This window comes from Heloderma suspectum, chromosome 2, assembly GCF_057233095.1.
Source record: "Heloderma suspectum isolate Gila_16-S chromosome 2, 16-S_ref, whole genome shotgun sequence".
NCBI classification, from domain to species: Eukaryota; Metazoa; Chordata; class Lepidosauria; order Squamata; family Helodermatidae; genus Heloderma; species Heloderma suspectum.
The window spans coordinates 143,712,480-143,740,429 of record NC_139459.1 but is presented as its reverse complement, the minus strand read 5'-3'; the positions used below and the strand labels follow the sequence as shown (position 1 = coordinate 143,740,429).

At 45.8% G+C, this 27,950-nt stretch overlaps 1 protein-coding gene and 1 pseudogene across 2 annotated transcripts in view; one reads left to right on the top strand and one right to left on the bottom strand.

The window, feature by feature from the left end:
* The window catches only part of LOC146352896 (protein CFDP2 pseudogene), a 1,048,348-nt pseudogene that overhangs the window by 34,940 nt on the left and 985,458 nt on the right, over nucleotides 1–27,950 (top strand). The gene's annotated exons all lie outside the window — the stretch shown is intronic.
* Nucleotides 18,531–27,496, bottom strand: LAG3 (lymphocyte activating 3). The gene is made up of 8 exons (XM_084832189.1): nucleotides 27,301–27,496; nucleotides 26,874–27,033; nucleotides 26,444–26,670; nucleotides 25,434–25,691; nucleotides 24,933–25,226; nucleotides 21,493–21,789; nucleotides 20,551–20,669; nucleotides 18,531–19,569 (listed from the first exon to the last, which is right to left on the bottom strand). The coding sequence occupies exons 1-8, from the start codon at nucleotides 27,353–27,355 to the stop codon at nucleotides 19,459–19,461; spliced, it is 1,521 nt and encodes a 506-aa protein (XP_084688315.1). The 5' UTR covers nucleotides 27,356–27,496; the 3' UTR covers nucleotides 18,531–19,458.

Sequence of the window (27,950 nt, the reverse complement as noted above, 5' to 3'; positions counted from 1 at the left end):
CAGGTAACCTCCCTTGTGGACTGTGGGAATGCTGTGGACATAATATACCTCGACTTCAGCAAAACTTTCGACAAAGAGCCCCATGATATCCTGATTAGCAAACTAGCTAATTAGTGGGCTAGACGAAACAACTATCAGGTGCATCTAGAGTTGGCTACAGAATCAGACTCAAAGAGTGCTTATAGAATCATAGAATCCTAGAATAGTAGGGTTGGAAGGGGCCTATAAGGCCATCGAGTCCAATCCCCTGCTCAATGCAGGAATCCAAGTCACAGCATCCCTGACAGATGGCTGTCCAGCCTCGTCTTGAACGTCTCCAGTGTGGGAGAGCCCACCACCTCCCTAGGTAACTGGTTCGATTGTTGTATTGCTCTAACAGTCTGGAAGTTCTTTTTCCTAGGTGCAGAACTTGGCATTTCTCCCTATTAAATGTCATTCTGTTGTTTTCTGCCCAGCACTCCAGTCTATCCAGATTACTTTGAATTATGTTTCTGTCTTCCAGGGTATTAGCTATCCCGCCCAATTTTGTGTCATCTGCAAATCTGATCAGCATTCCCTGCACCTCCTCCTCCACGTCATTAATAAAAATGTTGAAGAGCACTGGGCCCAGGACTGAGCCCTGCGGTGCCCCACTCGTTACCTGTCCCCAGTTTGAGAAGGTCCCATTGATAAGCACTCTGAGTCCAATTCTGTAGCCAACTGTGGATCCACTGGATCGTTGTTTCATCTAGCCCACTTTGAGCTACTTTGCTCATCAGGATATCATGGGGCACTTTGTCGAAAGCTTTGCTGAGGTCGAGGTATATTATATCTACAGCATTCCCAGAGTCCACAAGGGAGGTTACTTGATCAAAACATGAGATCAGATTCGTCTGGCAGGATTTGTTCTTGACAAATCCATGTTGGCTTTGAGTAATCACTGCATTGTTTTCAAGGTGCTTCCAGATGGATTGCTTTATCATCTGCTCCAGAATTTTCCCAGGGATTGATGTCAGAATGACTGGTCTGTAGTTCCCAGATTCCTCCTTTTTACCCTTTTTGAAGATAGGGACAACATTAGCTCTCCTCCAGTCATCTGGCACTTCACCCATCCTCCATGATTTCTCAAAGAGAATAGACAGCGGTTCTGAGAGTTCTTCCGCCAGTTCCTTTATTACTCTAGGATGCAGTTCATCTGGCCCTGGAGATTTGAACTCATTCAAAGTAATTAGGTGTTCCTTGACCATATGTCTATTGATCTCAAGGATTGCAGCTTGAGATCAATAGACACATGGTCAAGGAACACCTAATTCATAGAATGAATAATAGAATCATAGAATCATAGAATAGTAGGGTTGGAAGGGGCCTACAAGGTCACTGAGCAGGGGGTTGGACTCAATGGCCTTGTAGGCCCCTTCCAACCCTACTATTCTATGATTCTATGATTCTGTGATTTATTCTATGAATTAGGTGTTCCTTGACCATATGTCTATTGATCTCAAGCTGCAATCCTGCCCCTTCAGTCTGTACTTCACCTTTGCCAGGGGGGTCATTGACCCTCTTTTGGGAGAAGACTGAGCCAAAGTAGGAATTGAGCACCTCTGCCTTTTCTTTGTCATCTGTTATCATTTTGCCATCCTTATTTAATAGCTGAACCACCATTTCTTTCCTCTGTATCAATGGGATCTTCTCAAACTGCAGAGAGGTAATGAGCGGGGTTCCGCAGGGCTCAGTCCTGGACCCAGTGCTCTTCAACATTTTTATTAATGACTTGGATGAGGAAATGCAGGGAATGCTTATCAGATTTGCAGATGACACAGAATTGGTTGGGATAGCTAATACCCTGAAAGACAGAAACAGAATTCAAAGTGATCTTGATAGGCTGGAGCGCTGGGCTAAAAACAACAAATTGAAATTTAATAGGGATAAATGTTCAGCACCTAGGAAAAAGAAACCAAATGCACCGTTACAAGATGGGGCATACGTGGCTCAACAATACTACCAGTGAGAAGGATCTTGGAATTGTTGTAGACCACAAGCTGAATATGAGGCAACAATATGATGTGGCTGCAAAATAGGCAAGTGCTATTTTGGGCTGCATTAGTAGAAGTATAGCTTCCAAATCACATGAAGCATTAGTTCCCCTCTACTCAGCACTGGTCAGGCCTCCTTTGGAGTATTGTGTACAGTTCTGGGCACTGCACTTTAAGAAGTATGAAGACAAGCTGGAGAGGGTTTAGAGGAGGGCAATGATCAGGGGACTGGAAACAAAGCCCTATGAGGAGAAACTGAAAGAACTGAGGATGTTTAGCCTTGAGAAGAGAAGACTGAGGAGAGATATGATAGCGCTCTTCAAGTATTTGAAAGGTTGTCACAGAGAGGAAGGCCAGGATCTCTTCTCGATCATGCCAGAGTGCAGCACACGGAATAATGGGCTCAAGTTACAGGAAGCCAGATTCCGGCTGAACATCAGGAAAAACCTCCTGACTGTTAGAGCAATACGACAATGGAACCACTTACCTAGGGAGGTGGTGGGCTCTTCCACACTGGAGGCATTCAAGATGAGGCTGGACAGCCATCTGTCAGTGATGTTTTGACTTGGATTCCTGTGTTGAGCAGGGGGTTGGATTTGATGGTCCTATAGGCCCCTTCCAACCCTTCTATTCTATGGTTCTATGAGTCTATGATTTTGGTTAATGCTTTTCTGTCAATAACATAAAGGAAAATATAATGCAAAGTGAATCATTCTTTAAACTAAAACTGGAGTCTTTGAGGGTATTGCCAAAGTACTCTATAACCTTCTATAAATTTCTCCTTGGGATAGGTCTTAAACGTTTCTCTATGGACACTCAGCAAATACAAGACAATCAATCATCACTCTTTGTCAAATGTAGCCATGTCTTCACCCTGCACAAAGTGCTAAAGGATTGTTCAATTGCAGGGGTGGAGTTGTGTGTGTGGGGGTCTCACTGGTTTGAAAACGCGGTACTTTTTCTGGAGCCAGGTCCCAGCCGGGTCCTTCCCACTCCCAACCTACTACTGTGGGGCAGTGTATTGGCCCCAGGAGCGTAACCAAGTCACCTGTTGTTCTAGAAGGGCCTAGAGATCCATAATGCTTTGCTTAGGTTCATTTTTAGTGCAATTCCCTTGCTAGTGGGCCTCTGAGCATGTGAGATGAGTCAAAGGCCGATAGTAGCAGCCTCAACACATTCCATGCTAACAAAGGCTAGTATCTTATCAGGGCCTAGTATGTGACTGGGAAGTGAGGCTATGTTTATGCCAAGCTGCAGGTGGCTGTGCTGGGACAGTTTCCTTATGCTAATTAACACTTGCTGCTGTCATGCTGCCTCACTGCTAACATGTATGGTATAAAACCCATTTTACCCCATGGCTCTGGATTCAGAGAAGCCCTCCCCCACCCGGACAGCCTGCCTGGGCAAGGCAGGCTTGCCCAGCAAAGGGTTAATTTACACTCTCTTGCAGCCTGCCTTCCCTCCCTTCAAGCTGGAAGAGCTGCCCATCACCAGATTCCTTTGCCAGCATTGCTGTTAGCTCTGCGCCTGAGACTGTGCCTGCGCCACAGCCATAGCCATCCAGTTTGGGGGAAGGATGTGAGCACATGGGACAGATTAAGGTCCTTGCTGGAGAGGAGACACTGATCCTGAGACGGATCGTCAATCCCATGCCCCCTGAGCAAGCCCAGACAGTTGTAGAGAGGCAACCCAGCATGCAGCGGGACATCAGACCCAGATAGGTCAGCTCAGTCAGTTTGGTGGTGGCAGCAGTGGCCGAAAAAGGCAGCAGGGTATGGGGTGTCGGAGGGCAGAGAGCAGATGGAAGAAGTCTATGTGAGTGAAAAATAAATGAAAATAAATTTTAGAAATTTAATTAAAATAAGAAATACCTGGGAATAAACCCCATTGAAATCTATATGCTTTACTTCCAAGAAGACATGTACATGGATATTGGGAGTCCTGACGCAGCAGCTGCCTTGCCTGCCTCCACACAGCCCTCACAGCTCTGGGCAGGGGTCGCAGATCTTCTCCCTTGCATCTCTCAGCCAGCCTTTCCCTGCCTTGTGCCCTCCAGATGTGTTGGACTGCAAATCCTATCATCCCCCCCCCCAGCCAGCATAGCCAATATGCTGCCTGGAGCCGATGGCTGCTGTCATCCAACATATCTGGGGGGCACCAGGTTTGGGGAAGGCTGCAGCCTACTGTGTTTCTTCTTGGCTGTTTCTGCAGAAGGTGAGGGCCTAAAGTGCACATTACCAGGAACCCTGATAGCCATTAAATAAATGGGTTAAGTAAAGCAGCTTTTCTCTTGTTGTCCCTCTCCACACACGCATTTCCTCCATATATCTGCTTTGCACTTACTTGAGAGTAAGCACCATGACTGTGAGGCTTTATTCTCTTCATGTGACTGGGTCACTATTTTACCTGAGGTAGAAAAAATACATCATTATTGTTGTCCAAATTTGATGCATTATTTATTTATTTATTTAATTGATTGGATGTATCGTCAACTTCATCCCAAAAGCTCAGGGCTGGTAACAGTAAGCTAATCAATCTACTTTATCTTTCCCTGTGGCTGGTCACCAAAACACAGTTTGAATAAAGCATGTCTTCAGCTGCTTCCAGAAGATGCACAGACTTTGGTGTTTACAATATATGTGGTACCTTACAGAGAATCATAAGCAAAAAAGTCAGGTCTCTGCCCCTAGAAACTTACAATCTAAATTTAAATTGTAATCTAAAGTTACGTAGCTGTTTGAAACTTAATTTTTGATTATATAAGCTATGATGATTATGATGATATTCTCCTTCTTCCTCATACCTTTTAGATATAATGTGCCTTTGGGAAGTAAGGGTGTGGAGATGTGAATGGCCTACACCCTCGTCCTCCTCTTGAAAATATGCTCCCATTGTTTTGTACTTTTTATTAAAAGACATACATATAAAGCTGATTTACATACCCTTAACTGAGGTTTGTTTATGGTGGGGGCCTCATTACTGCATCACCCTTAAGACTCCTGTTGCTGAAACTTGTTCTCAGCAGTTCTCCAAATTATACCCCAGTACCAGCTGTATGAGCCATTTACTCTGAGCTGGCTGCATTTTGAGGTCATTAGGGATACATGACATCGTGGCCATCCAGCAGCCACCCCAGATCTTATGGAAAAAATGGATTTCCTGAGACTGCTTAAAGTCTGATTCTTTTCCTTAAGTCTGGTTCTCCCCAGTATAGCTGCTGTGTGCCCCAACTCCCACATTAATCTCGGGTATCCTAGCCCTGCCCAGGGGTGTGCCTTTCACCCTGACCCTGGTCAAGGGGTGTTTCCTCTGTGTCTCCCATCCCTGCACAAATCGATTAGTGTCTACTCAGAAGTAACGCCCATTGTGCTCAGTGAGACTTGTCCCCTGAATGCCCACATCAGAATTTACAGAGATCCCCCTCAACTGAAATGGCACAGTTTAAAGCAGAAATTCCCTAAATGCTTAAAGCATGATCTCAAGGCTCCGATTCTCCGTTGTTTGGTTTATTGCCTTAGGAAGTAACTACTTCAAACCTTTGTTATAGAGATCCTGTTCAGCATCGGGTTAGAAAGGGGGCTGGTTTCCTATCCCTGTGTTCTCCCCCCCCCCAGTCTTTCCCAGCACAAGCATATGTGTGTCTACTTGGGAGTAACTCCCATAGTACTCAGTGAGGCTTATTCCTGAAATGCAGGTGCATCTGGACTTTCAGGAGAAAGGGAGGGAGAGTGGGGGGGGGAGCCTCTCTCATTGGTTGAGCAGCCCCTGCCAATCAGGTGACGTTCACTTCAACCCCCACCCCCGCCCAGAAGTATGTTCTGTGAAGCAATTTTTACTGGCGCGGAGCACTCACTCACGAAGCCCTACATGGACCAAAGTGCAAGAAAGCTGATTCCTTTTGTAAAAATCTGGTACTCCTCCATTTGTTTCTCCTTCCATTGTTGTGGAAACATCCCCCAGGGTTAATGTTGCTTAATGCAGAAACACCCTAAGAGAGCAGTCCTATGGCCCACTAGACACTGTCTAGCGGGCCATAGGATATAGTCTATTCAACCTTCCCCCTTTTCCGCGCTGCCTCTGAGGCAGCACGAAGAAGCCCCATCCTCCGTGCTTGGAAGATAAGTGCAGAGCAACTGAAAAGGGGCAGGGCTGGGGGGCATTCTGGGGCAGGGAGAGCGGAGCTGCACGTACAACACATCCTATGTGTCACACAGCAGCTTCCTCTCCTGGCCGCCCCCTCCCCGCCGCTAGACAGCCGAAAACGGCTGTTTAGCAAAAAAGGGCAAGGCAGGAGAGGCGCAGAGGGAACCATCCCCCTGTGCCTCTCCTGCCTTGCTTTGAATAGGCGGTTGCCTCCAAGGTCGGAGGCAGCCGCCTATCTACTTAGGGATTGCACCCTAAGTGTGTTTAGGATTGGTGCCTTTTTGTATTTTACAGTGAAGTGGTAGGGGGCTTTAGAAATTTTATGGGGAAGTTTCTTTCAGATCTTGATGAACATGAAAAAGATGGAGGCAGGTGGGTGGTGCAAATGAGAAGCAAGATGATGTCTTGTTCAACTATTGAAGTATTAATATTCATTGTAACACTTGGTTTGTGTCAGTTTTTAGGCTTTATCACAATCCTATGCGTGTTTACTCAGAAGTCAGCCCCACTATGTTCAATTGCCAATTCGGCTTTCTCCCAGGGAAGTGTGCGTAGGACTGCAGCCTTAGCTGCCTTCCCAAGATCTCATAAAGGGTTGAATCTAGACTTAATCATGCTTTCAGTATAATCACTAAAATCAATGGGAAAAGTTAGTAATGACTTATGCCTACCTTAAGTTCCTTTGATCTCAGTAAGTCTACTCTATGCATGACTAAGTCTGGATGACTAAGTTAAAACACCATAAGAGATGACTGAATATTTTGGGAAACCACTGGAACCACTGAACTATGGACTCTGGACTCATGAAAAAAACCCTATGAAGTCAGTGGTGTAGAGGCCACAAAATGGTGAAAGAAACCACAGCAGTGCTCATTCTAGGGGGAATATAACAAGATGTGGTACTGGTGCTGTGGGTGATCACCTGGAATTTCTGAAAGCTATCGTTGTCTTCTTCTTGCTGAACCTCAAAAACACATACCCTCATCCTGCATTCATCGCTCAGCAGAACTCCAAACTTCATTTTTATTGTATAATCTTACAAGGTTGTATAATCTTAGAAGGGGGGATGGCTGTGAGGGGGCGTGGCTGTGAAGGGTGTGGCTGTGAGGGGGCGTGGCTGTGAAGGGCGTGGCTGTGAGGGGGCGTGGCTGTGAAGGGTGTGGCTGTGAGGGGTGTGGCTGTGAAGGGGTGTGGCTGTGAGGGGGCGTGGCTGTGAGGGGGCGTGGCTGTGACTATCATGAAAGGACCCCGCATTTCTGAATTTGCTACCACACTACTGTATTGTGCATGTTGTAATTGGGGTGGGTGGGATCTACATGGAAATTGAATGAGAACTGCTTTCTTATTATATGCGGATTTTCTTTCAATCGCTTTGGTCCAGCAGAGGCACACAAAGCAGGAAAAGTGGAGTATACAGCACCTAAAAACCCGCTTTCACAAGTCACATGAAAGTACTTCTCATTCCAGGTGGGCGGAGTAGAACTGAAGGTCATCAACCCTGTTAACCTGCTTGGCAAATGACAGAGGCTTGTTCCCCATCCGTGCCCATCCTCCTCCCTGCGTGTGTGTGTGGCGGCGGGGAGGCTTTCCTGCAGAAATAAGAGTTCAGGGCTGGGGAAGCAGAGGCTAGCAGAGGGAGGCAACTCCAGCCCTTTCCCTCTGTGCAGGACCTTTGTTCCCAGGCTAACTATTCTATATTGTGCATAATAAAGAGTACACAGATGGGAAGGTGAGAGTGCAGCCAGTAGCGGGAGCCTTCAGTAGCAGTATTTCGCAGTAGTGTTACAGGGTGCAGAAGGAGAAGGGGCAGCCAGCACCGGGAGCCCCCCACACTTTAGTTCCATGCAGCTCAGTCCTATGTGTGTGTCTACTCAGAAGTAAACCTCACACCATTCAAGGACAGCAGTGTGCCTGGGTTTTGAAGCCCTGAACTGTCATGCTGCGCCTTTTTTCTCAGGAGTAAGTCCCATTGTACTCAGCTGGACTTACTCCCTGGAAAGGGCACAGAGGATCGCAGCCTTGCTTTGTCTGCATTCGCTTTCCATGGCTGGAACTTTATATACCACAAACCTTGCTCCACCCCACCACACCTCATTTTCTGTATAGCCGGGGATTGCCTGGCATGTGTGATGTTGCTCAATCTCATACCAGGATCATATTTGAACTTAACTGATTGGGGGAGAACAGGAAGTGCTGAAACCAAGCTCAGTGGGTGTCCCCCCCCTCGGCCAATAAGCTGCCTTTCCTCCTTGGCAAGAGATGCCACTCAGTGAATAGACTTGTTTCCTGCCCCTGTCCAGACTCCCCCCTGCTACTGTGCTCTGAAATAAGGCTATCACATGAATTGTGAAAGCTACTGCTACATGAAGCCTAGCAACAGCTCAGTAGCATGAATAGGAAAAGCAGGCTAGTTACTCTGACTGGCGAAAGCAACTACTTCGCTATCCTGACCCCTTCAAAATGTACAACTGCGGTATTCTGAATGGGAAACACAATCTGCAGACTGTGCGCCCTACTGCCAATGGGGGGAAAGAGTGAATGGGGGGGAGGGTGGCCCCACCCCTTGACTGCATCACTCCAGGTCACAGAGGCACACCCAAGATTTATTGTGGGGGGATGGGGCACACTGAAGTGAAATCACCCGGGAGCCGCTTTAAGTAAAAAATATGGACTAAAAGGACTTTGTGAAAATGCTACTTTTCAAGAGGGAAGGTGCTGGTTGGCCGCAGATTGGCAACAGCATCATCTGTTGCAAACGACCATGATGTGCTCTCCCTCTGCATTAAATCAGCCATGTAGATTGGCTCTGGGATAGAAAGTGCTGTAACGATGGGTATTTTAATAGCATGGAACAGTTTGGTTCCTTGCACTTCCTATATGTGTCCTTTTTTGCTTTCAGGTCATCCCTAAGCTTTTTGTGAAGCTACTTTGGCTTCTTCTGTTGTCTTCCACCTTTTCTTCTTGTTGGAATTGTGTGTAATTGTGCCTTGAGAATTTCCTTTTTTAAAAGCTCCCACCCATCATGGACTCTTTTTCTTGTTAGAGTCACTTGCCATGGGACCTTCCTGATCATTGTTCTGAGTTTATTAAAATCAGCTTTCCTAAAATCCAGGGTACGCGTTTGGCTACACTCAGCTTTTGCTTCCCTTAGAACCAAGAACTCAAGTACAACATGGTCACTTTCCCTCAGAGTTCCTGCAACTGCTACTTTATCCACTAAGTCATCTCCGCTGGTTAGGATCAAGTCAAGGATAGCTGATCCTCTAGTTCCTTCCTTCACTTTCTGTAGGAGGAAGTCATCAGCAAAAGTTGTCAGGTTGATATTACAGAGTACAGCTTCTGCTTATTTTCCCCTTTCGCTCTTGCTTATGACTTATTGAGTTGCTGTTCAATTGACACCTTTTTCCTGTTCATGACAGAAAGGAAGTTAGAAGCATCTTCATGTGAACCACTATGCTATCCACTTTTTCAGCGCTCTCTTGCAGCTTCATTGAAGCCTTTGTACTTGGTACAAACTTCAGTAATGAATGTACTATGTGCTGTTGTACTACTGGCCAGGGAAATCAAATGAAGTGATAACATCCAGGTCCTTTCAAAACAGAAGAGCATGCTAACCAAGGAGAATATTTAGAAAGCCATGCATGGCTAATTGCTCTTGAGCCTGTACTATCATGCCTGAAGTTGTGACTTTCTGTACTGGCCCAGCATTGTGTAAGCAGCTCAGATTTTAACACAGCTGATAGAGGATTTGCTTTCAATATGTAGTTCCCTATAGCCGGCTTTACCTGTCGTTCAGGTTGTACAGTACCAGTAGCTACCTCAGTATTTTCAGTTGGGATGCTCTCATGCCCTGCCCCTGCCTGTACCTGCATATTTTCTGTCTCGTTTGAGGCAGACACATTGGGTGCTACTTGCACAATGTCTGATGAAGCAGTAACTTCAGTATGTGTCTGGGCCTTACTAACTGTCTTCTGGTTTTTGAAGTAGTTGCTAAATGAATAGACACAGTTATGCTTCTTTGCTTTCTGTCTCTAGCAACCTGCTATAGAAAACCCTTGTGCCTTTCTTTCAACCTTCAACCAATCAAAACAGCAGCACTAAGTTTCCGTGTCCCAAGAAAAGGGGTTTTGCTATCCATTTCCTGAGAACCTTGTCAGCACTTTCAGTTTCTGTTCTTGGCCACCAGCCGCACCGGCCCCTCGAAAAGCAGGGCTGGATCTAGCAGCACCCCCAACCTCCTCACCTGATCCCCAAAAAGCACCACAACTCCTTTGTTTATATTATCATCGTATTTCCAGGGTTTCCAAATCTTGTAACATTTGCAGAAGTAGTGTTCATTGACTGGATCAGAACAAGGCTGAGCTGCCTGGGGGCCCAGGAGGGCTCTCCTCCAGGATCAGGCGGGATGCCTGCGTTTCTTGCTTTCTTTTCAAGAGCTTTTATCAGATTAACAAACTGCCCGGAGGAGGTGAGGGAGGTGCCTTTGTGACTTGCACAAGGGCCAACCCATCAGTAATGTGCAAAGCTTTTCTGCTGAGAATCAGAAGGCTTCTCCTGAGTTGACTCAAGGGATGGAGCTGCATATGTGCCCCAAGATCAGTTAGAGTGCGTCCCTGCATGCTCACTGCTCAGATTATTCCGTTCTCTGCATATGGTCTTGGTATCTTTCAGTCTCGCTTTCCCCATGGGGTTGTTGTAAGGATAAAATGGGATTACCCTGTGCATGCCAGTTCTGGAGGGAGGATGGGATATGTGATATATATAGATATTGGAATTAAATGTTGGAAGGCCCTCAGACCTAACCATGTTTCCTTTTTTCTTTTCTGTATATTTTGTGGAGTAGACTGTAGGTGGCATTGTAACCTTAGCAGAACTTTCCAATATCTACCTAGATAATGAACCATTGTGCTATACTGCTTGCAATCCATCAACATTACCCAGAAGTTGTGCCTACACCTAAAATTATCGCATGATAAATTTTTATGCCAGTATTACCATCAATCAGGGTTTCAGTTATCAACTGTGAGTCTGCACTTAAGACAATCGTTTCCCAGGTTAATCACTCAGCTACCATCTTCCCCTCTGATTTCTTTGGCCTGAACAAGTAAGAAGGCTCATAGATTAATGCAGCTAAGGGCGTAACCCTATCAATTGCACCCTCACTGCTTGGAAGCCCCTGAACCCAGGAGCTTCTGAGATTCCTGTGCCCTGCCAGATTGAAGCTGGCAGGGCAGAAGGAGCAGAGGAGGTGATCCTTGCCTTCCCCTCCCTTCTTTACTCTTTTTTCAGGCTTTTCAGCCCATCTAGCGAGGGAGCTACAGAGAGGGAGGGAAGGAGGCTGGAGGAGGCTCAGGATAAATCATATCCTGACATCTCCGGTCCCCTCCCCGCCCACCGGGATGCCCTCTTTTCCCCCCTCTCTGAGGTTGCGCTTCTGACCTTAGAGAAGCAGCCCGCACAGTTCTCTCCATGCTGGCTGCAAGGGGGCAGGGGAGGTGGTTCGGATTTCTGACTCCCCCTTCTGAGGTTGGAGTTCTGTCTCCGACCTCAGAGGGGGGAATCTGAACTATCCTATGGTCCCTGAGATGCTTGCCCAGGGACCATAGGCTTGCGAGACACACACACACACACACACACACACACACATACAGAGAGAGGGAGAGAGAGAGAGAGAGAGAGAGAGAGAGAGAGAGAGATGCATTTTGCCTACTTGGATTTTTGTGGCAAAAATCACGCTCCCCAATCTTCTTTTCTCTAGGGAGAGTGGAGGACATGTGTATTTTCCCCTGCAGGTGGGTGATTTCTAATGGACCAATAGTCTGTTGTTCCATTCTTAAGTGCATTCACCAAGATTGCTTTTCAGTAAAACACACACACGCCACATTGGGAGACTGTCCACATGTATCAACTACCGGAAGTACAAGCTGGGTTTAGAAGAGGCAGAGGAACTAGAGATCAAATCGCCAACATTCGCTGCATCATGGAGAAAGCAAGAGAATTCCAGAAAAACGTCTATTTCTGCTTCATTGACTATGCTAAAGCCTTTGATTGTGTGGATCACAACAAACTGTGGCAAATTCTGAAAGTGATGGGAGTACCAGACCACCTTACCTGTCTCCTGAGAAACCTGTACGAGGGTCAAGAAGCAACAGTAAGAACCAGACATGGAACAACCGATTGGTTCAAAATTGGGAAAGGAGTACGACAAGGCTGCATATTGTCACCCTGCTTATTTAACTTATATGCAGAGTACATCATGAGAAATGCCGGGTTGGATGAATCAGAGGTCGGAATTAAGATTGCTGGGAGAATTATCAACAACCTCCGATATGCAGACGATACCACCCTAATGGCAGAAAGCGAAGAGGATCTCAAGAGCCTCTTGTTGAGGGTGAAAGAGGAGAGTGCAAAAGCTGGTTTGAAACTCAACATTAAAAAAACGAAGATCATGGCATCTGGCCCCATCACTTCCTGGCATATAGAAGGGGAAGAAATGGAAGCAGTGACAGATTTTACTTTCTTGGGCTCCAAGATCACCGCAGACGGTGGCTGTAGCCATGAAATTAAAAGACGCTTGCTCCTTGGGAGGAAAGCTATGGCCAACCTAGACAGCATAGTAAGAAGCAGAGACATCACCTTGCCGACAAAGGTCCGTCTAATCAAAGCTATGGTTTTCCCAGTAGTAATGTATGGCTGTGAGAGCTGGACTACAAGGAAGGCTGAGCGCCGAAGAATTGATGCTTTCGAACTGTGGTGCTGGAGCAGACTCTTACGAGTCCCCTGGACTGCAAGGAGGTCAAATCAGTCCATCCTAAAGGAAATCAACCCTGAGTGCTCATTGGAAGGACAGATAATGAAGCTGAAGCTCCAATATTTTGGCCACCTAATGCGAAGAGAAAACTCCCTGGAAAAGACCCTGATGCTGGGAAAGACTGAAGGCAAAAGGAGAAGGGGACGGCAGAGGATGAGATGGCTAGATAGCATCACGGATGCAATTAATATGAACTTGAGCATGCTCCGGGAGAGAGCGCAGGACAGGAAGGCCTGGCGTGCTATGGTCCATGGGGTCACGAAGAGTCGGACACGACTGAACGACTGAACAACAACAACCACATGTATCCTGTGTAACATTAGGATGATCCATAAACACGACACCGAGAAACACCTTTAGCCAGTGTGACCAGGGGGGGGAAAGATTAGCAGGTCAGGGGCATTTCACTAATAAGGAGCCCTGAGCGGTGTCTTCCACACATATGGAGTTGAATACATGTCAAAGCAGGAGACTGGAAGGAGGTCCTTGATTAGCACGTCTTCGCAGATGGAAGTAAAGATACTGTGATAACAAAAGGTTTATACTTTCTCAATTCCGCCTGCTACATTGAACTTGGGTATTTGGCTGTTTGCTTGTGGTCCTGAATAGCTAATGCATGGAGAATGGAGTCTGTGGTTTACTGGGGCAAAATGCAGAGTTCCTTCAAACGTATCAGATGAAGTGAGCTCTGGTCCATGAAAGCTTATGGCAGAATAAATGTGTTAGTCTTTAAAGTGCCACAGGACACTTTGCTGTTTTTAAAATGATAGACACCTTGAATACCGCACTTCTTCATACGACCCCTTTGAGTTTTTCCCCCTATAGATTTTTTGTATTTCTGCAAACCTTAAGATAACTCTCTCTTGAGTGTGGATGGTGCCATTTTGGCTACATAAGGACCCGCACTCCCCTCTGACTTTGGAAAAAGAGGGACTGATTGTTTTATATTGTTTGGCTGTGTTTTACATTAGTATTGATTTATTTTGTGATATATGGTTTTAAGGTATCACGAGGGTTCACGTGAACCTAAAAGCTGAGTATACACTGAAAATAAATTAATTACATTAAACACCAAGTAGCAAACATGGCAGGTGGTCTAAGCAGTAGAGCTCAGTGTGGGGAAAAGAGCTGGGTCAAAGGCTGCACATGTAAGGGGAAAGAGCCCCCCCCTTTATGACAGCCCCTTTTGCTACTGTTCTTAGAAAGTCATGGTGGTAGAAGATATAATTTGGCTGAAATTGGGGAGAATCAGGGATGGTAGTTGTAGATTTCATTAAGGGTCCCCTGCCTCCCCTGATACTTTGAGCACTGACCTAAGGGTATTATCCTGCTTGGCCTGTCACCTTCCCATCACTGTTTAGGCCTTGATACAGCCACAGTTTTAAATTTAAACGTTCTAAATGGTGCAAATGTTATTTGACCTAAGTTGCAACACCCTTACTAGGATTAGATTCTCAGACCTAGGTTTGTTACCTAAACAGCAAGAGGAAAAATAATATTCCTGAATAGAGGTGGACAGGTAGTCGCGTAGCAGCTGAGGTTACACGGTGGATGCACTTCTTGAGCAGCAGCGATCACATACAGCTGTTAATTTCTCGTCTTGTGACAGCTTGAGCTACATTTGCGCAGTTGTACAAAGTTTATCAACATTACATTTCAGAGTACAAGTGTACCATATGAACATGTTAAACGCTGCTGTCCCACTCAGCAGGAAGCCATGGGTGTCTGCAACTCTCTGTTGATGGAAGAGTTGGTGGCAGGTTTGCCTCTGTGTAGCATGTGACATCCCCTTCATGGATCACACTCAACAGTGGCCACAAGACTGGAAAAGGTCAGTTTACATTCCAATTCCAAAGAAGGGCAACGCCAAAGAGTGTTCAAACTACCGCACCATTGCGCTCATTTCACATGCCAGCAAGGTGATGCTCAAAATCCTACAAGCTAGGCTTCAGCAGTATGCGAACCGAGAACTACCGGAAGTACAAGCTGGGTTTCGAAGAGGCAGAGGAACTAGAGATCAAATCGCCAACATTCGCTGCATCATGGAGAAAGCAAGAGAATTCCAGAAAAACGTCTATTTCTGCTTCATTGACTACGCTAAAGCCTTTGATTGTGTGGATCACAACAAACTGTGGCAAATTCTTAAAGTGATGGGAGTACCAGACCACCTTACCTGTCTCCTGAGAAACCTGTACGAGGGTCAAGAAGCAACAGTAAGAACCAGACATGGAACAACCGAGTGGTTCAAAATTGGGAAAGGAGTACGACAAGGCTGCATATTGTCACCCTGCTTATTTAACTTATATGCAGAGTACATCATGAGAAATGCCGGGTTGGATGAATCAGAGGTCGGAATTAAGATTGCCGGGAGAATTATCAACAACCTCCGATATGCAGACGATACCACCCTAATGGCAGAAAGCGAAGAGGATCTCAAGAGCCTCTTGTTGAGGGTGAAAGAGGAGAGTGCAAAAGCTGGTTTGAAAGTCAACATTAAAAAAACTAAGATCATGGCATCTGGCCCTATCACTTCCTGGCATATAGAAGGGGAAGAAATGGAAGCAGTGACAGATTTTACTTTCTTGGGCTCCAAGATCACCGCAGACGGTGACTGTAGCCATGAAATTAAAAGACGCTTGCTCCTTGGGAGGAAAGCTATGGCAAACCTAGACAGCATAGTAAGAAGCAGAGACATCACCTTGCCGACAAAGGTCCGTCTAATCAAAGCTATGGTTTTCCCAGTAGTAATGTATGGCTGTGAGAGCTGGACTATAAGGAAGGCTGAGCGCCGAAGAATTGATGCTTTCGAACTGTGGTGCTGGAGAAGACTCTTACGAGTCCCCTGGACTGCAAGGAGGTCAAATCAGTCCATCCTAAAGGAAATCAGCCCTGAGTGCTCATTGGAAGGACAGATAATGAAGCTGAAGCTCCAATATTTTGGCCACCTAATGCGAAGAGAAAACTCCCTGGAAAAGACCCTGATGCTGGGAAAGACTGAAGGCAAAAGGAGAAGGGGACGGCAGAGGATGAGATGGCTAGATAGCATCACGGATGCAATGAATATGAACTTGAGCACGCTCCGGGAGAGAGCGCAGGACAGGAAGGCCTGGCGTGCTATGGTCCATGGGGTCACGAAGAGTCGGACACGACTGAACGACTGAACAACAACAAGCATGTGACATGGCCTTTAGTTGCAATAACATTTTAAAAAAAAGTTTAAATGGGCAAAATAAAAGTGAAGATGTGGCTTCAAAGAGGGAAGGAAGGAAGGAAGGAAGGAAGGAAGGAAGGAAGGAAGGAAGGAAGGAAGGAAGAGGTGGGTGGGGTGAAGCTCAGCTATCAAGTATGGTGTCTCCCTCTTGAAGAGGCAGAGGCAGAAGTGTTAGGCCTTCCAGCTGAATGGCACGTTATGCACAGCAAAATGTCCTTAACCAAGACCAGACTCTGACTGGGTTCGGATGACACAGTAACCCACAATGGGTTAAATAAGCCATGCACGTTATTGTGTCATCTGTTGAGAATTTTTTGGCTGAAATAACCCATTCTGATAACCCACAGTCTGCAGTAAGGGTTATTTAACCCACCGTGGGTTATCGTGTAGTCTGGCGCTCACCGTGGCTTATTCCGCTAGCCTACAGTCGCCTAGCAAGAGCAGTCAAAACCATTGTGACTGCTCTGCTCCAAACTGCAGAGCTTTTTTTCCGAGATCTGACAAGCAGCCCAGGGACAACCGCAGCCAAACAAGCACAGTCTTCCCTGATACCACACTACTGTTACAAAATGACAGTTTCTCCCGAGTACAATGACAGCCTCGTGCTATCTTGCTACCCTGCTACAGTGAAGTTACACAATGACAGGCTTCCCTGCTTGCTACTTTGAATATGCGCAACTTGGGAAATAGGGGAAAACAGGGGAATAGGGGAAGAACTGCTCATTTTTCCATGAAGAAGGAAGTTCCATAATGATGCACTACTTCATCGGAAGGCTCCCCATGAGGGTACCCCACCTGTGCAATTTTGCCCCTTTCCAGCGAACTGTCAGGGAGTTGTAGCTCCCACCCCCTTTTTCCTTCTCTCATCACTTTCCATGAAGAAGCAAAATGGCTATTGGGAGAGGCGGGGGGAATGCACAATTGCTTTTTGATCAAATTTGCTTTTGTACTAAAGCGCTATAGTGAACAGAAGCAGCTCTGCCAGCAATGTCTGGAAGGGGTGTGTGAAGTGCACAACTCCACTTTATTGTCGTCAGTTTTGACGACAATAAAGGCATCTATGCCAGCAATGGCTAAGGGGGTGGGGGGGAATGCACAACTGAGGGTTTTGTCCTGATCCTGCAACCCCCAAGGATTTATTTGTGCCACACCCTTTTCAGTGCACCTGAGATCTTCCCTCCTCTGGGGTAATTGCGCAGGGCTTTGACAGTGTATCAGCTGCCTCCCGACTAGGGGAGGCTATGTATGACATTTGGTCCCAATCCTGCAAATTTCCAGCACTTTACAGCCACCACCCCCTTGTTGGGGTGATGTTGGAAGTGCTGAATTAAGCCCCTGTACTTAACCCCACAACTCTCCCCTCTCATTGGGATATTGTGGACGGTTCAAACAAGCTGGTGGGAGGACTGCAGCAGGACAGGAGATGAGGGTCAGGGGTGACTCATATTATGCACAGTAGCTTAATAAGCTACTCACTCACAGTAGTTTATTAGCCTGGTCATGTGGTGAGGCATCATGGACTATTTCAAAAATAAGCTTAAAGTGATGTCCGAACACGGCAGTTTTTTTTATCAGTTTTGACAATATACCTGGTGGCCAATTTGAGAGGGGGAAACCGCTCGTGAAAGTGGTCTACTCATGTGAGTAGTGTAACATGGAAGTCACAGATCATGCAAAAAATTGACTTCTTTTCTGTGAAAAGAAAAAAATGCACATTTCTCCCCGTCCCAGAATAAGAGTTGTGATCTTGTGCAAGTTTGCAGTTTCCATGTTACATTGCTCACATGAGTAAACCACTCATGTCAACAGTTATTCTTGCTCCCTCCCTTATGGGCAAGTCTACTCTGCACCTCTCAACCAATTTCAAACTGGTCATGGGTACCAAAGTACCTAGCAGCTTTCATTTCTCAAACAGGCTACAAACCTCTAATAAAGAAATCTCAGCCTGCTTACTAAAGTACTATTCCCAGAGTTCTTTGCCATTTAAACTGGTTTTAAACTGGTTTAGTACCTGTACTGTAGATATAACCTATAGTCCCCACACAACTGGGATCTCTGGCCTTCTGTTCAGTTCTCCTGTATGAGTACTTGTGATTATAAATTCTGATTATATATGGTAAAAATATATGATTATATATTGTTCATACGAATTTTGCGATGTTTAGACACAGAGCTAATGGGTGTTGCTTCTCTGTTACCATTTCATCATCACCCTTCTCTCCCTGGAAGATCAGCTGTGAGAATTCAACAACAAAGAAATAAAGGGGAAAGGAAAAATAGCAAAGAGAGCAGATTTATGGAAAGTAAATCTGCCCAGCACTAGTCATAGAGACTCGAGAGGCCAAAGACTTGTCAGGTTATGTTTCTTATGGTTTAATAACAATAAGAATAACACATGAAACATGTTTAGAAGCCACTTTCCACAGACATGGCATTATTGTGAAAGTGAAAATATTATTCCGTAAGGAGGAAAAAGCGACAGGGGTGTGTGTTGCAAAATATCTGGAGTCAAGAGACCTCTGGTCTCTTCAGTCACCAATATCCATTCAGTCTTGCATCCTTCTTCTAAACACACTGAAAGGGCAGGCAATACCACCATGCAGACAGGCTGATTTAAAAAGAAGGTGAAATAGAAGCACTTAAATGCATAAGGTTCCATCATCTCCACAAGTGTTGCCCACAACAACCCCACATTTTGACCTTAGACTTATAGCATCTGGCTGAAGCTAGGTTTGGCCCACCCAATGTTTCTCGCAATGCTTGAGCCTGCCCACCCCTTTTAAAGTCTTTTCTATCTCCTGGGGGCCCCAACCCACAGCAGAACATGTAGAGCTACCCTTGCATGGGCGTGCAACCTACGCAAAGATCTATGGATCAGGATGCTAATCCAGCAGTGACATCAGGAAGAAGAGGGAACAGAACAAGACGTCTCTAATCCCTGCAAAACCCAGACATAGGGGAAACCCACACATAAGGGAACACCAAGCAACAGCTCTTCCCAAACCAGGCTCAGGGGGTGGGGCAAGTAGGGGAGCAGTTGCCCCTTCAAAGCTGAATGTGAATCCATTAGGACCTTCTTGCCTTGGCTGGTATAGGGAGGAATACCTGAGAATCTGATCCCTCAGTGTAACATCGCATCCCCTTCCGGGTGTTTTACACATTCAAGGAGGACCACTGAGTTTACTGAACACTTGGCTGTGCCCGCAGCAGTCTGCACTCCACGGGGCCATCTGGCCAACTTCAGCAGCTATCATGTCAGTGGCCTTCTTGCTTCTTTTCCATCAACATTCTGTCTGCAGGACCTTCTCCTCCTGGATTCCATCCTTTACTCTTTTCCCTGGCAAAGCAGCAGCTACCATCCTATCCAGTGCTGAGAAGTTCGGGGGCAATATCTAAAAGAAAAAGAAGTAGAGGGAAATTGAGCGACATCCTGTCTGCTGATTTAACACTGACACGTTATCAGCTGTGCAGCAGGGCCCTTCAGGAAACAAGGAGCTTTTCTCCATGAGGCTGCTAATCGCTGTTAATCCACTGTTTCTACTTTTGGTTTTGTGGCAGAACTGAGATCTGAGCACTACATGAGGAGTGTTTCCTTCCCTGCTTACCCACTATGTTACGTCTAAGTGGCACTGTGGTAGTGGAATAGCACAAACACACAGGAGGAAAGCACACTTTCTTCCGCTTTCACAGTTAAATGCTGCATTTTACCTGCTCAAAAAAACTTTGCAAAAGTTCTGGTTAGACACCAAAGCGAAACTGAGGGGTCACAATGATGTCTAAAGGACCAGTAAACAACTGTGAATAGGCAATGATGAGCACACGATAAATGTCTTGTGTAGAAAAGCCCAAGGTAATCACAAAGCAAGCTCAGTGGCTCAGATTTTCACTACATCTTTACCAAGCTCTTTTTTTACTGGAGTCAGAAACAGTAATGGGGTGCTTTCAAATTAAGGGCTTTTAGTGCTTTCCAGTCATTGATTTTCTGTGGAATTGCAGGTAACTTTCAAAATTTGGGGGGGTATAGCACATCTTGTATGTGCACACCCTGCTGTGTTCCATCCACACTAGTGGGCGTGATTAAGCCCCCTCCATACATCATGTGATTACTGGGAATGAGGCCCTGCCCCTTGCCCCAGGCCTGCTGCTGCCTAGGGCCCAAGACAAGACATCCATGCATTGGTGTGAGGGCTGCCTGCAGTGAAGAAGCCTACACACAACCTGCTGCTCATGTGCAAGCTTCCACGCAGTCGGATCCTCGTGCAGCCGGTCTGTTAGGCTGATTGGTGCCTTACCGGTTCTGAAAAGAAAATGAACCATGTGCCAAGAGCAGTAGGACAGGCAGGGACAAAAAGCCAGGAGATCGAGTGACTTACCTTTTGTTTCAAGTGGATGAAGGCAAAGACAACGAGTACAAGAACAAGGAGGAAGACGATCAGTCCAAAAATGATCTTCTTCTCAGCTCTTACAGGCTGCAAACTGGCCATCTGGGCATCTGCAAGGCAAAGCTGCAATTAAACAACTTGCAACAGAGCAAAGGGATCAGAACATGGCTGGCTGGGGAATCGCTCCTTGGCTGGACACAGAGGCAGACAATAATTTAAATACAGTTGAAGGTGCTGTGAAACAACTATTATTCCTCAGAGTGCACATGTTCATTTTTCTGTCCAACTATCATTTCTGATCAAACAAGGGTGTTCTTTTTAGACTTTTAAAGCACTATGAAAGCCTGTTTATCAAAAATGACCGTGGGGTAAGTGTGTACATCAAGAGTAACAGTGGCTGCGTCATACCGTGTTTTCCATCTTACGGAAAAACAATGATCTGTATTCAGCCAGTGATGACTTCTGGATGAGATGTAAAGTCTTATAGAACACAGAGCACAGCATGTTTGGATTTGATGAGGGTGCTCAAAATACATAATTGGATCAAGCAATGAAATATGGATGGATTGGGGCATTACTGTGCATGTGTGTTTAACAGCCCAGCCCCATATTTACACAGAATCAAGTCCCACTGAATTCCATGGGACAAATTCCTGTGCATAAGATTGCAGACTCTATGTCGTAGGACTGAGATATTTGTAACAAGGTATGAAAGAGTATTGGATGAGACCTATTATCAGGATCCATTTCAGTTGGGCTTTAGGCCTGGTTTTGGTACAGAAACTGCCTTGGTTGCCCTTATGGCTGACCTGTGCCAGGAAACAGTGACTCTGTTAATTCTTCTGCACCTCTCAGTGGCTTTCAATGCCATCAACCATAGTGTCCTTCTGGATAGGATGTCTAGATTGGGAATGGGAGGCACCATTTTTGTACCTGGATGGTCGGTTCCATAAGGCAGTGTGATTTTCAAGTGATGCTGCACAGCTCCCAGCTTCCCATCTGGGCCATAGACACTGCACTCCCAGATACCTGCATCATTAGGCAACACCTTGGAGAACTCCAGGGTCGAGCCCCAGTTCAAGACCTTAAAACTCCTGAAGGTAGCCTCAGGCCAAGACCTGTTTGTGGGCATCAAACCCAAGTGTTTCCACTGAAAATGCTCATTTCCTGTTTGGTAGCTGAAGTTGCAGATGAGCAGCAAGTGAGATTCCTCAGTGATCACTTGAGTGACTGAAAGGAAGGAAACAGAAATTAGAAATTTCCCTACAAACATCCATCACCAATGCATCACTCAGTGAAGATGAGACATTCCCATGGGCTCATTTGTTCACATCTATCTTGTACTACTAGGGCTGTCAATCAACTTTTAGCTCATGAGTCATCTGCCTTTAAACCAATTAACTATTAAAGGTTGATTATATTTAAATAACTTTTCATAGAACTAAACCTCAGCGGGTGAAACAACTTAGAAGGAAATGTGAGACAACTTAGAATTTAAAAAGCAAAAGCTACCCCTTGTTATTAGAAGTAAAGGCCAACTTTAATACTATCTTTTCCAGTCCCTGTTGCTGTAATACACCTGGGCCCCATCTATATGGCACCGCTTTGGCCCCCCACCCCGTCCCAACTGCGCAGCAATGCGGTTTCGAATCACCATGCCCTGTGATACACTTGTGATCTACTGCGCACTTCCCTAAGAGACTCGCCGTGTCCTTCTTTTTCTGCCATTATAATGAAATGCACAGCTGTGCAGCCCCATGAGTGTGAGGGTGCAACACTTCAGTGGCTGTTTTATATTTGAGGGGCTCTGCTGTGTCTTTCTGACCCTGTTTTCAGTAAAAATTGGGTGTTTTGTGCTCCTTCGTTTCCGCAGCATCAGTTTGTCAGTTCCCCAGCCCGAAACTCTCGCAACGGTTTGCACTCACAAGCGCTACATGCCTTGCCATTGCTCCAAAATGGTGCCCGGAGCGATGTTGTTCCTTCCCCCAAGACTCTCCCCAGCCCTTGGGCACTGAGTCCAAAAGCAACCCTTGCGAGGATACAAAGCTGCAAAAATGTGTGCAAGTGTGATTAAATAAATGAAAACGCCCATCTGTGCCTCTGTAACTGCGCAGCTGCGAAGGGCATCACAGAGTGATGCAGGCACTATGCACGCCTACAATACACCCACTGTAAGAAGCGAAGTCAGTTTGGGGAAGGAACAGACGGCCCACAGCTGCAGGGGAACCCACAGCAAACCCAAAAAATCGCAGTAAAACGACTCCTTGGAACTCCGCTTTTTCCGGGCGAAAACCACGGATGGCTGCGAAGTTGCGACAGCGTCATCTATGAGGGACCTCGACTCACACCTGCCCCGGAGTAAAAGCCCAGTGTAGATGGGGCCCAAGGCGGCTTCCAGATGGATGGCTCTTAATGCTACCCAGTCATTGCTCTTCCCTTATAAACTACAGGTGGAATTGCAACTGATTTTCCACACTATCTCCCAATAGCGCTCTAGCTATGTGCATATCCCTCAATATTCTGTCCACACCAGTGGAAGTGACATAGCTGTCATAGGTGCAGCCATTTGAACATCAGCCCACATCCATTATAAACTTTGCAGTGGGTGCCATTTTATTTTATTTTTTGTTTTGTTTTATCAGTCTTTTAATTATTGCTAAAACACTTTTCCAGTTGCATTTTTTAAAAAACCACACAAAGAGACGTATAATGTTAATGTTAAAGCAACATATTATATTTTTAACAGAAAAAAAATATTTCTGGTCATACCAGAATTTTTAAAAACCATTAAATTTTGTTAATGGTTTTATTATTGTATAGCCCTATAACACCACAATACAACATTTAATATTTCTCTTCTCTCCACTGCACCCACCATTGCTATTGCATGCTTTACAACTGCTTCTATATTCCTGACATGTTAGGACAAAAAACAAAACAAAAACTTGTTTGCCAAACTTGATTTAAAAAAAGATAAATACTCTGAGCATGTGCAGTTTCACACTTCAGACTCACTTAAATCATAGCACCATCATGGTTAGTGGAATAAATTTAGTTTGGTTCTGTTGCCCTGATGATAAACGTATTTTTTAACATATTTATTTTAGGGAATGAGCACTGTTTTGCTGTAGAAAAGGATGCTATATTTTAAAGTCAAAATAATAAAACTAACATCTGTGACTATGTAAATTATAGCCAGCCACCCGCTGACTATAAAATGTTTTTTAAATATAAAAAATAAGGAGAAAGGAAGGATGGTGCAGCGAACAGCAGCCGTCCCAGTGGCACCCTCCATGCCCATGTCTACCCAGGTGCTGGCATTAGGCCTGTTTGCCATTGCCCCCATTACCCACTGGGGTCTGAGTGGACATTGGGGGCGCCTTGGGTTATAGGGCTTTGGCCCCAAGGTTCAGCTCTACTGCTTCTTGGGATATGAACAGCACTTTTCAAGTACCTAAAGGGCTGTCACACAGAAGGGGCCTGCACACCTGTTCTCTATCATCCAAGACTGCAGGAGACGAAATAACGGGCTTAAGTTACAAGAAGGCAGTTGAACAGCAAGAAAAACCTCCTAACAGTCAGAGCAGTCAGACAATGGAACCAGCTGCCTAGGGAGGTGGTGAGCTCTCCATGTGTTGGGGTCACACATTGGAGAAGAAAAATGGGAAACACCCAAACTAAACCTCACACTGAATGAAAAGTTTAAAGGAAACGTATACTGTAAAGTTGAAATTATATAGGAAATTGATAATATATGTAAGCTGTAAATACAGAGTGCCAAATAGGTAAATACTATGGATCAATTGTCTTGAAAAAGTTACACAACCCCTCTGTGAATTTTGATTCCAAGGTGTATGGACTATGAATTAACTTTTTACTTACACCACTTAACAGCACAAACCTTTACATGACTACTCAAGTATGTGTAAGTCACACTGAGTTCAGTGGGGATTATTCCCAGGTAAGTGGGTATAGGTCTGCACCCTAGCAGCACAGTCCTATGAATATTTACTCAGATGTAAACCCCACTCTGTTCAATAGGGCACAGCCCCAGGTAAGTCCCAGTTATTCTTTTTAAAATGAACAGTAAAGAATATATAGGCATTTTAAATTTTCATTGAAGAGTTTTGATATAGCTCTTTTGGAGACCCTGGCTTTTTCCTGTCCTAGTCTCTGGGTGTGTATGTGTGTTTAGACAATTCCTAATAGCTAAACATTCTGATGTGACTTGCTGTCTCTCCCCAAGGGGAACATGCTGAACAGACAAACTCACCAAACTGATGCTGATGCTATGTTCCCCAAGCCCTTGATGAAAAATCCTTAAGAGTAAAAAAAGATGCGCTGCCTCCCCTTGCCCCAGGCACCCTCCTCACCTGTCATTACTGCCAGTGTGACATTCTTAGTGATGGTGGTGTTTCTGATGGTGACCTCACAGAGGTACTGGCCTGCATCATCAGGCCCCACTGCAGGGAGCTGGAGGGTGAAATCCCTGCTCTTTCCAAGAGCGGGGGTCAGCTTTGCCTTTGATTCTTTCCTTGTCCTGTAGCTCCAGTGGACGGCCAGCTGTGAAATGCCGTGCTCTAGGGGACTGTAGTTCAGGACACAGGGCAGGGAAGCATCAGATCCTGCTGCAGTATAGACTACAGGAATGGCTGGCTCAGCAAATCCTAGAGGAGGGAGCAGAAAAAAGGGCACACAGCATTACGAGGTGTGGATCCTAAAGTACAAGGGGGAGGCAGGAATTTGAAAGTCTTGTCAGCAGAAGGGGGGACTGAGAAAGTAGGAAGCCTGCTTCCATTCGTTACATTCGTATCCCTAGAGAAGGCAATGTATGGTTGGGGAAACTTGAATGATGAGACGGAGGCTGATCTCACCTATCACTTGTAGGTTGTACGTGGCAGAAATTCTCTCCCCATCTGCAAAGATGAGTTCACAGACCCAGGGCCCAGAGTTGCTCCTGACTGACCTGGAGATAAACAGAGACTGATCCAGAGAGGAAAAGCCGCCAGAGTTGGAGATGGGGAGACCTGAATAGAACCAGCTTATTTTTGTGGGCTTTTCTGGACGTGTGGAGTTACAGGTCAGCCTGATAGCTTCAGACTCAACCAGGGGACCAGGAGGGTTAGCAGTCACTGTAAGAAAAGAAGAATTGATATTCATATCACAAGGCATAACCTATGTTCAGCATCATCATCCGTTCCTTTCTGGGGAAAGCAGTCAGGTCAAAGGGCCAAACTAGACATAATGGGGCAGTCACAAGTATTTGCATGCCTGCTTCATTCACATATAAAGTGGGGTCAGGCCCCCTATTTTTACATGACATGGAGCAGGTGAGTGAGGGGAACCAGATCATCTCCCCTCCCCTGCCACACCTCACTGCATTCCATTTCTTGAAACATTTTTCTTCCAGCCAGCTCTGATCCTGCAAGTGAGCATGGGGGGCGGGGGGATGCTTAAAGCAAGGGAGGGCAGTGAGGTAAGACAGGGAAAGGGGAGGGTTTCATGTAAAAAACAGAACCCCCCTTCCTGCGCTATATGTGAATGGGGCTAACATGTGGCTGCACTATCCCATCTAGTTTAGCCTCATGGATTTCATTACATGCATTTGTGTGTAACATTTAGTCATTCCCTAAGCCCACTTTAATATGGCTACTAGTTCTATTAGGGGGAACAAATTTTGATGTCATCTCCAAATGTTAATTCATTTAAATGCATGCAGCTTTTGAATTGCCCATTGTCCAGCACTAAGGCTGATTGGGGGGGGGGTTAAAACCCCAGCTAGCTTCAGTTTCCCTGAGTAGCTCTTTTGAGGGCCTCTGCTCCTAACTGACAGGATTCTGTTACTTTGTGGGCCCCTTTCCTATCAGTTACCAAATCCACTTACCTGACACCACACCAAGCTCCAGTTGGCAGTGCCACACCTCGCTGCCATATTTCACCAGTGCCTCATAGGTTCCTGCATCACCTTTCAGCAGTGGCTCAATCTGGAGTGAAAAATTACCCCTGAGAAAGCCGGCGTCCCAGACTGTTGCTCGATGCATCATGGAATGGGCCAATATCTTGACCCCACTGGGCTCCACCTTTAGCACCAAGCGGTGCTTCTTGTGGGAGCTAGGAACAAGGACACAGGGAAACTAGATGAGCAGGCCAGTAGCTGGGAAAGGGGCTAAAGGAGAGAGGGTGGCAAGGAGGTGGTAGGTGAAATGGAGGGGCTAGGTGGGAAGCAGTAAATAAACAAAACAGAAAACCTTCCCCCACCATCATCACCAACATCAAAATTCCATAATCGGTAGAAATGGGTCTTGCCATCTTACCTGCCTTCATGCCACACCCAGTGAACAGTCAATCCTTTGTACAGATGCCTTCTGCTGCTCATCAGTTTCTGAGGACTCAGGTAACAGGGAAGCATAGCTCGGCCCCCTTCTTCAGCCCACACCCTGCACTCCTCTCCTGTTGCACAGGAAACATTTCTGGCTGCAAGAAGAGCATAGAGCCAGACAAAGAAAGGATGAGTTACAAATATGGCTAAGATGTCTCAGCCTGACCTATCTCGTGGGTTTGCTGTGAGGACAGAATGGAGGAGGATGAAACAGGGTTTGTAAGGAGGCGTCTGATGCTTAAAAGCATGGAGGAGAGTCTCACATTTTCCAGCAAGGGCTCAAGTGCAACGCATGAAGCAAAGCCTATGACCATTAGAGCCTCCAAATATCCTTGGCCACGCCTAATCTCTCCTATCCTTACCATTGGTCAATTGGAGATTGAGGGCAATAGTCCAGAAAAGGAACAGCCAAGCCATGGTGGCATCAAAGAGAGGAGGAATTATTCAGCTCCCAGGCTCCTCATTCCCTTGTCAGTTTCAGTGAGGAGGACTTGAAAGGGAGACACAGAGAACTGGACTATGCAAGAGGCTCAGGCTAGGGAAACAGAGGCGGATCTCTGATCAAAGAAGATCTTCGTGGTCACTTTTATATCGAAGGTGGGCTGCTGGTTTCCTGAGAGAGCTCAAGTGAGAAACGTCACAGCCGAGAAACCAACCCCAGGCTGAAACAAAACATGTGCAGGAAGACAGTGAAGGGAGTTCTAAAAAGCATCTTGCAATGGAAACTGTTTCTGTCTCATTCAGTCCACTCATTAACTGTTGTTTTTCTTCATGGTTTTACTTGCAGTGGAAAATGTATATAGGGCTAATTTCTCAGGAAGTGCCCTTGATGTTTTTCTTTGATCTTTTCCCTTTTATGGCATTATTTCTTTATCTCAGTGAATTTATCTCTGTTTAAAATAATAATAATAATAATAATAATAATAATAATAATAATATGATGATGATGGTGGTGGTGGTGGTGGTGGTGGTGATGATAATAATGCTTTAAGATGTTCAAAGTGCTTCACAT

Excerpts from the sequence above, each read along its gene's own strand:
- LAG3 (XM_084832189.1), bottom strand. The coding sequence starts at position 27,355 with ATGGCTTGGCTGTTCCTTTTCTGGACTATTGCCCTCAATCTCCAATTG. Across the intron at positions 21,790-24,932 it reads CACACTGGCAGTAATGACAG|TCACTCAAGTGATCACTGAG; the intron begins GTGAGGAGGGTG and ends CCTTCCTTTCAG. Across the intron at positions 19,570-20,550 it reads TCATCCACTTGAAACAAAAG|ATATTGCCCCCGAACTTCTC; the intron begins GTAAGTCACTCG and ends TTTTTCTTTTAG.